At 37.1% G+C, this 12,812-nt stretch overlaps 1 protein-coding gene across 4 annotated transcripts; it reads right to left on the bottom strand.

Moving 5' to 3' along the window:
• Nucleotides 1-249: 249 nt before the first annotated feature.
• LOC111316948 (protein CELLULOSE SYNTHASE INTERACTIVE 1-like) lies at nt 250-10,803 on the bottom strand. Of its 4 annotated transcripts, none has more exons than XM_022919197.2 (8): nt 10,610-10,803; nt 9,951-10,109; nt 8,529-9,030; nt 5,365-8,422; nt 2,630-5,174; nt 1,523-1,977; nt 824-940; nt 250-692 (listed from the first exon to the last, which is right to left on the bottom strand). In XM_022919197.2, exons 4-8 carry the CDS (start codon nt 8,404-8,406, stop codon nt 552-554), a joined length of 6,300 nt encoding a protein of 2,099 aa, XP_022774932.2. In that variant the 5' UTR covers nt 8,407-8,422; nt 8,529-9,030; nt 9,951-10,109; nt 10,610-10,803; the 3' UTR covers nt 250-551. The 4 variants fall into 4 exon arrangements, with proteins under 4 accessions (XP_022774932.2, XP_022774930.2, XP_022774931.2 ...); XM_022919195.2 differs by having other exon boundaries at nt 8,957-9,030; XM_022919196.2 differs by lacking the exon at nt 10,610-10,803 and adding an exon at nt 10,390-10,522 and having other exon boundaries at nt 8,957-9,030.
• Between the last annotated feature and the right edge of the window lie 2,009 nt (nt 10,804-12,812).

Below are 12,812 nucleotides of genomic sequence, written 5' to 3'. Positions count from 1 at the left end.
AGACTTCAGATACACAGTTGAGTTTAAAAACTACCATTGATGACAATCGACTTTTGTATCAACTGATATTATCATAAAGTTACGAATTCAAAACAGAATTAAAAGAATTTATGCGCATGATATTAAGTATTATATCTTCATAAAAGTTAATAGCCCAATATGATAAAAAAGGGAAAAATATAGATGCAACATTCTGTTAATTTCAAACTGGAATAATGGAAGAAGACAGAATTATTACTTGAAAACATGTTCAATTCCAAAGCGAGAAACAACTTTATTTTCCTCTCAAATTTGACAAGCACACCAAATTGAATACAAAGAATTAGAAAGCAAAAAAAGCTTGTTGTGTTCATCCAGGGAAATGTAAGGAAAATCAGATTACAAAAGAATACATTGACTGTAGGCAAAACACTAGAGAAGTCAAAATCTCTGGTAGACTATGTACACTGCAATGATAAATACCCCAAAATGGGAAAAAGGAAAAAGTGTTCCCTACTTGATCATGTGATTTTCTCCTCCCCAAAATTTCAATGTGAAAAAATATATTTACTTTACTTGTTAGACCACTGGAATTCTATTTCCAAATTCCGGGATGGCCCGCTTTTACTTTCCGGCAATAAAGTATACTCACCAGCAACTGTTCCAAGCATTACAACCCGATCAATTTGGATTGTAACTTTTCCAAAGGAACTCTGTTGTTGTAAAAAGAACAAAAAGAAGTTTAGAAACAATCAAGAAAACTAAAATGAGTAGAAAATTCTTGAATAACACCCAACCCAACCATCAGAAAACAAAAGACAATAATTCTTTATGATATGCTTACCTTGCCCATTTTGCTCTTATTCTTGCAAGATATGTGCAGCTTCTGCCCTTTTGGAGGACTCTCAAAAGTCCATGCAAAACTTTCGTCCCACTCTGGATTAGGACCAGTTGACACAACCTGATAAGTGACAAATAAGTTAGCATGGCACAAATTAAAGAAGGTGAAGAGAGGTCAAAAAATAACGGGCACAAAATGGTTTGTACTCAGATAAGCACAGAATGTTTTCGAGTGATTTTCAAACCAGCACAAATAGACGGAACACATATTCATCCAATTTGTTTAAGTTCATCCAGCATACAGACCAAAGTTCAGGAGACAACAGTGATTTACATCAAAGTGCTTCCTGACCAAGAAAGCTTCAAGATCTTATAGCTAGAAAAATACCCTTTCATTTTAATCTTAACTCTTAAGAGTTGGTTTAAAGATTTGAACCCAAACATCAGTACAACGTCATGCCATCCATGTACAGGCTGCTGTTTAGAGAACTCCACCTCACCATATACCAGTCATTTTTGCAGAAACCTGTGGCTCAAACACTATGGGAATGTACAGGCTACCCAGAATCTCATGTTACTATTCAACTAATTGTTTAGTTTTATCAAATAATTAGGTGATAACTGATAAATTCAGAAGGAAAACTTCCCTAACTCAAATCACAGTCAGATAAACATGATGGAGAAGGATATGGAAGCATCTTACCTTGGTCTGCCGAGGTGGAGTGTTGCCAAGCGTAAGTTTGCAATAAACACTTGGGTTTCCTACTGATTGCTTCATATTGTTGCCATGCTTGATTATCACCACCAATGTCCCAGGCAAACACTGCAACAGAAATTCTGCCTTCTCCTGAAATCTAGGTGGGCCAGACTGGATTAAGTATTGCAGCAAGGGGATTGAATCTGCAGCAGCAACTGATTGAGCTCTTGACACTTCAGCTGGGCACGCTGACCAAGCCTGCCTGAGTAGGAAAAGCGCATCCAAAGCAGCTTCTTGAGTTGCCTCAGAACCAGTTTTGAGAGATGTAACCAAATGGGGAATGCTAAGTGTTGCAGGCTCAGTTGCTCTCAAACGTGGGAAGTTGCTAAATAAAGAATTTAGAGATTTTAGATACTCCTCGTTCACAGTTCCAGTGGCCCATAAATCCTTTTCAATAGCAGCTGCAAGATATTGCTAGAAGTTACTGTATTACCAATACCATTTTAAACCAGATTGACCAAAGGAAAAACAAGTCAATTTCATAGTACTGCTGATCTTTGAACAATATATGTTGTCTGTCAGTTCTTCCTAACACAAGACTTTGCCCATGAGAAAAAAAACTAAGGTGCACACACACACACAAACTGTGAATATGCTCAGTAAGGCAATAAATGGGTGCAAAAAACAGACAATTTACCTTCCAGCTCATTTTATTTAGCTGCAGAGCAACAACCATAATGTAAATATATTTTTCAAGGACTATGAAAACAGAAAAAGAATTTACATTTGTAATTATTGCATCCGTAAATTGCATTTTGAGTTCTATAACTCTGTTCACCATTAACGATATGTTGATACCCAAAATCTTTTGAGTGTCCACAACCGCAAGCACCCACAAAAAATGATGATGCAGTCAGAATTGCCAATCAAACAGGAAGAATAAATTGAACTTAGACCCTAACAAGGGCAAACCGTAACCAAAGGATATGCAATATAACCATAAAGTAGGCATGGCGACGGAAACTTTCACAATATATAGACACATTTTTAAGTGATTTCTCCTCATATTAGCCATCCATATAAACTAAAGTCCAACAGAGCTACAGAACTTACCAGTTATGGCTCTGACTGTTTCACTAGAAGCATACTCTTGAATGGTATGGTTAGAAAAAAGAAGTTTAACAAACATTGCAGCCTGAATGGATGTCTCTGGATCACTTGAACCTATTAGATCCAATACAACCTGAACACCACCAGCCTCAGCAACTGCTCTCTTATTTGATCGGCTATACATCACAAGATTTTGCAAAGCACATATGGCAACCACTTTCATTTCTTCTGTTGGTTGGTCTTCAAGCACATTAACAAGAGCCTGACAAGCTGAAACAGCATCAGCACTTCGAGCAAGTGCCTCATTCTGAAAAAGGTCACCAAGAGCCAATGTTGCCAGTAGCCTTGCCTGCTGAGCTTGGGTTTGTGGATCCAAGAGATACTGGGATAGTGGTACGATAGCAGTTTTCGTAGCTTTCGTTTCTCTTATCTTCACATTATTGAGTAATACTTCCAGCAGCCTTGCAGCTGTTTCCTCACACTGATGAGATCTGAGAAGTTCTAGGAGAGCCTCTACGGCACCACTTTCAGCCATCGCTTCAGCACTGGTTCCATCATCACTTTCTAAAACCAGAAGAGCATTCAATGCACCAATCACGGTGCCCTCTGTGCCAGAATGGAGCAACCTTACCAAAACAGCAACAGGTACTTCTAAATAAAATTCAGAACTGAATTGCAGAATGCTAGCTAAAACTGAAGCAGCTGATTCCCATAAAGCATGTGGGAGCGTAGGATCTGCTTGCAATATCACTTTCGACAGCTCACTGACACCACCCTCTTTTGCAATTTCATTTGGCCATATTAGGGCAATGCTAACAAGTGCCTTTACAGCTCTCTGTTGCAAGATATGCATGGCAGAACCAAGAATTCTTATAAGGGGACCGATTACTTGCTTTGTCACTGCATCCTTCTGAAGATGTTCTTCTAAGAGCAGATGTGATAGAAGCTCTGCTGCCAACTGCTGAACAGCTGGAGCTGGAGAATCAAGAAGTGGGATAAGTGGTTCTATAGCTTGGTGAGAGGTCAGTGTATAATCAGCACGACACTGTGGATGCTCCAGAATATTTACAAGGACCTGTAATGCACTATGCTGTCCATCAGGCCCAAATTCTGGTCTTGACAGCAACTGAAAAAGGGGCTCAACCACTTTTGCAGCAGATGGTCCTTTAGCGATAGTAGCATTATTTGTCAGTATTCGGAGCAATTCTGCAAAAGCAGAACATAGGAAATCTGGCACTTCATGAAGGATATCAAGCATGCTTTCAATTACTCCAGCTTTCACCATTTCCATCTTACAACCAGGCCTGTCTTTCCCTAACTTCACAAGAGCTCTTGAGGTAGCTTCATGAAGCATGTAATTCTTACCATACAGAAGGCCAACAAGGGGTATTACAGCACCATGTGCAACAACTAGTTCTGCCAGTTGCTCATCATCCACAAGTTTATCTAATGCACGGACAACTGAATGTTGCGCAAGACTGAACTCAGTTACAAGCAAAGACACTAGAGGCTCAACACAATGAGCTGCAGCCATAGTGGACCTGATTCTTGTATTTGCAAAAAGAACACAACACAACTCAGCAGCATCCCCCTTCAGTTCCGTTGAACAATTTGATGAAAGGATCCTGCAAAGAACATCCACTGCATTCATTTCAACATCTGCAACTGCAAGTGCTCTAGAAGGATTTTCACTCAACAACCTAACTAATGCTGCAATAGCAGCATGCTGTTCTCTCTCCATTCCAGTATTAAGAATCTCAACCAAGGGTTGAACAGCTTGCCGGGCAGTCCCTGCATTTCTGATATGGTCAGCAGAGAATAGGCTTTCCAATGCTTTAGCAGCACTATACCTAGCAGCTCTTCCTCCAAGACGTAAAACTGCTACAAGTTGGCTAACAGCACCAAATGCAGCCTCATGTCTTCGAATTTCAACACTGTTAAATAGGATCCCCAATAGATCAGTAGCAGCTTCCTCAGTTGCATCTTGAGGGCTGAGAGAAAGATACTTAGTCAGCGCTTCCAAAGCCCCTGATTCCACCATAACAATCTTATTTGATGGACAGTCTTTTGCAAGCTGAGTCAGAAGCCCAAGTGCCAGAAAAGGTGCACCAGGACGGTCTGGAATTGGTTTAAGTAGCTCAACAAGGGCAGGTATTGCTTTTCTAGAAGTAGCACCAACCCTAATGTCTTCAACTCTAAATAACCTCTCAAGAGCAACTTGATCTGGGTAGCATACCAAAGCAAACTCTTCGGACAATTCAAGAAGTTCTTGTACATCAACATCAGCACAGCCAAGCAACGAGATAAGTCCACCAGCAGCCCCTGAATTTGCAACAGATAGAAGAGTCCCTCTGCTACCATTACAGACTAAACTGGCCATTGCTTGTGCAGCAAAATATCTGTTTGCAGACACCTCCGACTTCACTAAATTTGCAAGTACTGGTATAGATTTCATTGTTGCATGTGCCCGAATGATATCTCTATCTTGAAATAAGATTGCTAGCAACAATGCACAAATCCATATGCTGTTATCTTCCTTAAAATCAATCTGCAAATTACCACACAGAATGGAAACAGTTCCAGTAAAAGTAGGAGGGAATATAGCCACAATTGCACAATAGGGAAACAGGGAATAATATCAATGCTGTCTCTGAGGAATTTTATATATCTTTAAGCACCATAAGTTCTATTCTTATCAACATTATTTTAAATAAATAATTAGGAAGAGGATTGAATACCTGAGCATATTGGGAAGATCGTTGGGAGATTCGCTCAATGACAACTTCAACTGCTCCAGCCTCCATTATTGCAATTTTACTCTTTTCATCATGACAAGCAAGGACAGAAAGTAGCCACATAGCCAAATTGGCACCAGAAATAACTGCCGTGCCAATATCGGATTCCCCATTCCTGGCTTCTTCTTCAGGATGCCTACATATGCTAATGGCATCCTGATCATAATCTTGTGGATTTGCCAAAGAAGTCTCTTCTGAACCAAGTATTGTAACAAGTGATTGAATTAGATAGGCAGAAGAATTTGATTGATTGAGATCTTCCACCACTCTATGGTGATTAACTTTTGCTGCACATATCAGAAGTGCAGTGCCCCCAATTTTGACCTTCAAGTTTGTGGAACCGATCACCCTTCTAGCAATTGATAATATGCATTCAGAAGCACTGGCAACAGTGTCTCCCAGAATAACAGGTTGATCACAGCAAAGTCGTGACAATATCTCAATAGCTTTATCCTGTAACATGGGTGTTGCATCCACAATAGATGAAACTATTGGAGATATGCTTTTTGGAAATTCAGCTAAAACTGCCCATGCAGGTTTTATTTGACCATTGACCGCTTCTGATCTTGACAGAATAGCAAGTGCATCTAGTGCCTCTCCTGTAGCAACAGATCCACCTTTGGCAGATTCTAGAAAAGAAACTAATGCAAGAACTGTTCCAGTACGGTTCACACAATCAGTTATGGCATAATCGACTTGCCTTGAATGGAGCAGACGTGCTATTGCTGCTGCTGCATGAGTCTTCCCAGAAACAGTTCCTTCACGTAAAACCCTTGTAGAAGGCAGAATAATTTGTTCAGCAATCGCTGTTTCTGATATCTCAGTATCCAAAATAAGATTTGCTAGAGCACATACAGCTTGTTCCATAACTTCAAGAACCGAAGAGTCGGCAAGTGCAACCAAGGGAGACATTGCATCTCGAGCAACAGCAGCCACATCCCGGTTCTCCTTAATTGAAAGAAATATTGCAGCAAGGCAGTGACAGGACTCTACTAAAATGTTTTCAGATTCAACATTTAGCAGCTTCATGACTGACCAAAGAGTTTCTACAGCAATGTTACTTTCACGTAAGTCCTTCCTGGTTTCAAAAATCCCAGCTAAAGCCGATGCTGACTTTGCCTGAGTTTCTTCTTTAGTTGACCTTAATATTTTAATCATGGTCTCAATAGCATCATTTGCAGCACTACCTTCACGTAATATATCATGGAATGGGACCACCGAAAGCATACTTCTTAGAGCATCCAAAACATACACTTTAGATTCAGGTAGATCACTGGTTAATAATGCACTGAGCTGGCTGATAGTAGCTGTATCAGATTTATGAATTAAATGGTTCAAAGTCTTTGCTGCAATTTCTTTCCCATTGGGGCTCCCATTCTTAAGAAGCCATAATAGTGCAGGAACAGCATCAGCACTTTCAACACATGCACGTATATCTTCACTGTGATTACATAAATTCTTGAGGATCAATGCAGAATCTTCCTTGGCCTTCACAGAACCAGTTTCCAGAATTTGAACAAGTGGAGGAATGCCACCAGCAGCAGTAATGGCCCACTTACTTTCATCATTTTCATTAGATAGAAGGCAAAGCAGTGCAACTGCACATTCTTGCTGTTGTTCTGATGAAAGACCAAGAAGTGATATCAACAGCTGAACACCTTCACGGCCTTGAAGAGCACGCCATAGACTTCTTTCATTGTTGCAAAGTGTGAGGAGAGCTCTTATAAGCTCTTCCTGAACTTCATTGGTTGCCATGGTGATCAATCCAACAAGCAACCTTTTCGCATCATAATTAGTAAGTTTGATTGAGAGTATAGTATTTCCATACAAAATGGCTAGGGCTTCTATTGTACGTTCTTGCACAAGGAATGGTAAGTGAGGTTGGAACTGATTAACTAAAGTCTGCTCAATAACCAGAGGATCTGATGCTCTAGTTGATTCTGCTTTGCTGTCATAAATCATTAAAGCTGAAGCCAAAGCCCCTAGTGTGTCAGCAGTCTGAGCAGGCGAAGAACATGACTCTAGGCTTTGACCAAGACTTGAGATGACATATGATAAACCACCAGAAATATTTGCCAAAGCACACATAGCATTCTCCTGCAATGCTTGGGCATACTCACCTTGCATGAATTCTTTTGAAGGCGCTATTGTAGCATTTATTAAAGAAGGAATACCATTGGAATTAGCTATTTCCCGTCTAGCTTCTTTGCACTGGGCAGAAAGAGAATTAAGAGCACCTGCAGCCTCGGCTCTAACAGGGGCTTCATTACCAGGACCTAACAATTTAAGCAATTGTTTTGTCGCTTCAGCAGCCAATACCTTTGAACAAACAGATGCATCCTCTATCATCATACATGCAAGAAGAAAGCATACATTAGCTTGAGTGCTTGACTGTCCAGTCGTGAGCAACTTTACAAGTATATCAACTCCTCTAGCCTGTACTGTAGCTGACCAAAATCCCTCCGTGCTGCTTGAGAGGTTTTTTAATGCTCCAGTCAATAAGTTATCAACCAAGTCTCCTGTCTTCAGCCCATTCTGTAGCAGCTTCCAAAGCACTGGCACAACTCCCTCGGTTGAAAAAATCTTTGATCCAACATGATCCTTGACACCACCTTGTGAAACAGCATAGATGGTCTTAGCTGCTGCAATTTGACCAGCTGCAGAGCTGGACTTAAGGAGACCAAGCAACGGTGGTATGCAGCCCCCAAGTAAGACTTTAACCCTTAGTTCATTCTCCTTGCAAAGTGAGCCTAAAACAGTTGCAGCCTGAATCTTCACTCCAAGTGATCCTGATCGGAGAAGAGACACAAGAACTGGAACTGCCTGAGAGTGAGATCCAACAGCACTAAAAGCATTTTCATGTGTGTCAATGAGTTCTAGCAATTGCCTCAACGAATGCTCTTTCTCTTGTACAGATGAGGAACTCTGCCGCAACTGTTCAATGCACTGTGCAACACTCGCCAATGTCCCATCTGGATCCTCCATGGTACTTGTACGATCCCTACAGGTGATTTAGGGCATAAATTAGTCAAGATCGAATTATAATAGCTAATAATCATAGCATGCAAATTCAGCAAATCACCAAATAATGGGGGAAGATATATTACCATAGTCATCAATGGAGCGGAACCTAAGCAGACACTCTCTATCAGTTATAATTCAGGGGCAACAGGAAAAAAATACGAAGGCCTATGACAGCAAAACAAAAATAGCCAACTAACAAAATAATGAGGCCTATGACAATAGAATCCAAGTCAAAGACACTGAAATACCAAAGAGAAGTCCAAATATATATTGGGTGGGGAAGCTAGAATGACAACATAGCATATTCTAAGTAAATAGTTAGCTAAACTTTATGCTGCTTGTGGCAAAAAAAAATTTTATGCTGTTGATATACAGCAAATTTCAGACTCTTCTAAGTTTAGTAAGAAGCTCCAAGCCCAAAGTTACTTCTCCAAATTGTTCCCAGCTTTTCTTGGCGCAATGTGCCTCGCGTCCTTGCATAAAATATACATACAATAAAGCTTAGACTAACCTCAAACCCATTTTTATAACTGAATGTGGAGTTGGGGGCTCCGAATCTTGAAGTTTTGCATCCCCATTTTTTTCCTGCAACCATGAGAGACATAGATAGGTAATGATGTCAAAATTTCAAATTTGTTCAATTTATTATAGCTAGACATTCATCCACAGGTAAATGAGGTGGCCATGTGAAAAAAATAAAAACATGCTATATGATGGTTGTAAGAAGCTACACGTAAGAAAGGGTATGGAAAACATAAACAAGAAGGGCATTGCAGAATACAGTTCCAAGGATATTTGGTCAATCACAAAATATTCCCAACCCTGCTGACATTCCAGGGGTTAGAGAAAGTTGAAAGGTTACATATAATATTTCATTTTCTATTTTTCTTTTTTTTTTTTTTTTGGGGGGGGGGGGGGGGAGATATGGGGACTGGGGAGGGGGGTTTTTTGTGGTTTTGGGGACAGCAATACTGGCAATTACCTATCATATTGTAGTCAGAGAAAATCAGAGAATATGCAATGCCATATTGTTGCTTAGCATGTATCTCTAAACTATAACCTCCATGGCAAAAGGCAATATTTCAGAGAAATGAAACCAACTGATAGCATTAATGCATGTGAGTGACACTGTCACCTCACAGTACATTATTTCGAAGAATGTATATTGGAACATCACACATTAGATTTCAGTATAAATGGCTCTAAATAAATTTCTAAAAAAAAAGCTCTTCAACCAATCAAATTTCCAAATCATTCAAATCCTTTTCAGATTTCATAATTATTCAATTGCATTTCCATATTGATGTGTTATCCAAGCTCATAGAAAACAAATTATCTTCTAAAGGGATGCATTTATTTATTACCAATGATTGCAAAATAAGATGTAAACACACCCCATAGCAAATAACCACCTTAAACATAGAAATGGATCATATCAATAAGTTCACAAACCATACCCTCAGTGCTAAATTATCCAAAATTTAAGAATGAAAATAGAAACATACCATATCATTCGCAGAAAGGCCGCTGCCATTGTTGGCAGCGAACCTCCAAGCCAGTGTCGCCGCCAGCTTTGCTTTTTACTGCAAGATTGGCTGAATCTAAAAAAACCTTAGCCCCTCCCCAGATCCAGCCACTACGCGTCGTCAAAACATTAAAATCTCCTGCCAAATAGTAAAAGAGATAAGTTAAATAAGAATCTATATATCAATGAAACCAGATCAAGCAAAAATCATCATAATTCAACAAGGCCTCGATCTCGAAAGAACAATAAACCAACGCATCATATATTAGTAAACTGAAACTTAAGAAATGAGTAGAGCAATAGATCACATTTCCAACAAACTGATTTTCTATTACTTTCTTTTCTCAGTTTTTTCTCAGGAAACAAACAGAAACTGAATTTAAAAAGTTTCCACTTAAATGAGCTGAATTTTACGAAACTGAAAGTCAGTAGACAGCAGATCGAAGTCCGATTAAAGAAAAAAAAACAAAATTAAGAGTGGAAGTGAATTAGTGAATTGAAAGAAGCGAATTTGAGGAGGCTAGATTTGGAAGAAAAGACAACGGATCATGAATGGCAAACAGCTAAAACAAAAGAGAAAAGGGAAAAAAAAAACAAAAGAAAAACAATGTAGATGGAAAGAAAGAGAAAGGGTCAAACCTTTAAGAGAGAGACAGAGAAATGAAGAAGCAGAGTTTTGGATTTAGTCTTTGTTTGAGTGCATCTATCAATTTCGTAGAAGAGAAGACAACAACGAGAAAGTTAATAAAGAGAAAGGAAGAAAGAGAAAAAAAAAAATTTTCGTGTTCCTCTCCTTCTTCGCTTTCTGGTTAGAAAAAGAAAGAGTGAAGGCTGTGGGTTTTTTTCAGTTCACGCATTTTCATAGCCGACGCATTCACAGGACCACCGACAATTGGAAAGCTCTATTTCTCGGCTCAGCTTGGCGGCTTCTTCTGTTCCAGGCTCCGCTTTTCTAACGTTCATATTTGGAGATTTTTCTAAACAAGACGCATATTTATTGGGAAAAAAAAAAGACCAAAATTTTAATCTAGTTTTAATTTAAAAAATTAAAAAGAATGGTTTTGTATGAATGGCATTAAATAAATGGGACATGGGAATTTGTTTACTTTAAAAAATAGAAAAACTTTTGATTATATATCCTATAATTTTTTTGTACAAAACGATTATAATTTGAAAATATAAAAATATAGATATTGATAATTAAATTTTAAATTTATTAAATATCATTCTTAAAAATAATTATATATATTATATCCAATCTTATTTTATAATTTCTTTATAAGAATTTAATTATATATGTTTTTATTTTATATTTTTAATTTAACAATAAGGAAATTTTAGGTTTTCCTAAATACATCTTTTTTATTGATCCAAATAAGTAAGTTATATTTTATTTATTTAAGGATAAAAAATTTTTGAATTTTACCGAATACATCTTTTTTTTATCAATCTAAATAAATTTATTTACATTTATTTTCTTATAACCTTTTAAAAGAATTAAATCCAAATAATAAAAATATTTTTTTTATTTAAAGACGAGCAATTGATTGATTTGATTAATTCAATTATAAAAATTAAAAAATTGATTTAATTAATTTAATATATAAAAAAATTCTAAACCAACTGATTGAAGGAGCGAAAACCAAAAAAATCGAACTGGAATAAATCGTTCAATTTTTTTTTTTATTTTCTTTCGGGTTCACATATACCAAACTCTTTCACCAAATTATACACAGTGAACTCAGCCTATTGAATTCTTCTTAGCTTTAAAATCGCAAGAAGATTAAATAATACAGACAATACATTCGAAATTAAACCAAACCCAACATCCCTCTACAAACATTATATGACTTTTCAAAGCAGAAAATTATTTTCATTTTTGTATACTGTAGACAAGGAATAACAATCAATTTGTAAAATAAAAACTTCCTTGGACTGATATTTTCTAGTTTTTCAATAAGCAGAAACAACAAATTAATCAAACATTACACATAAACCCTGTTATGGAAATAGGAAGAAATTTCAAAAATTAACTTAAAAAAGATCAATCAAGTACCCTCAACAAATAACACCAGCAATTACAGAACCACTACGAGCTGGATCGAAAGAAATTGCAGTTACTCCAAAGCCCCTAGTAGTGGTTGCTATAAATTGTATTATAATTAAGAATATAATCGATCAAGTTTAAATTAATATTTTATTAAATTTGAGTTCGAGCTCGACTTCAAATTTGATGTTCGAAACTCGATTTAAAACTCAATTAAATTTTATTTTTTTAGTTTGAATTCGACTTAAGATAAAAATTGAGCTATTTGAACCGCTTAATTAGACTCGATTAACATGTAAATAAATTCGATTTTTATATTCAACAAAAATTCGATTATATGTATTCAAGTTCGTACTCGAATTTGAGATATTTTATCAATTAAAATAATTAAAATATATTAAAATATAAAAACTCGATTAAGCTCATGAGTTACTTGAATCGAGTATAAGAATATTCAAATTCGACTTTATTGATAAATTTAACCATTTAAACTCAAACTCAATTCAATAATAATTGAGTTGAATTTAAATTTTATTCAAGTTAAATCTAAATAGTTTGAAAATAATAAATTATTTACATCTCTAATTATAACCTCAAGACTTACATATGCTGAGAAATTTGAAACTGGAGAGCAATGTTGTAACAACATCATTAAAATCTTGATCTGCTGATTTCTTTCCTTGCTTTACTTTAGATATCAAATATTTTTGCCAAATAAATAAACTGAGAAGCGTGAGAGGCATGAGGATCAAAATAGGGCTAAAAGGGCAGAAAGACATGAAGAAAAGGCTGAGA

The sequence above is a fragment of the Durio zibethinus genome, chromosome 24 (assembly GCF_047325235.1).
Source record: "Durio zibethinus cultivar Kanyao isolate XHJ-2024 chromosome 24, ASM4732523v1, whole genome shotgun sequence".
Classification (NCBI taxonomy): domain Eukaryota; kingdom Viridiplantae; phylum Streptophyta; class Magnoliopsida; order Malvales; family Malvaceae; genus Durio; species Durio zibethinus.
Note: the sequence above shows the minus strand (reverse complement) of the source record. Positions and strands in the feature narration are given on the sequence as shown.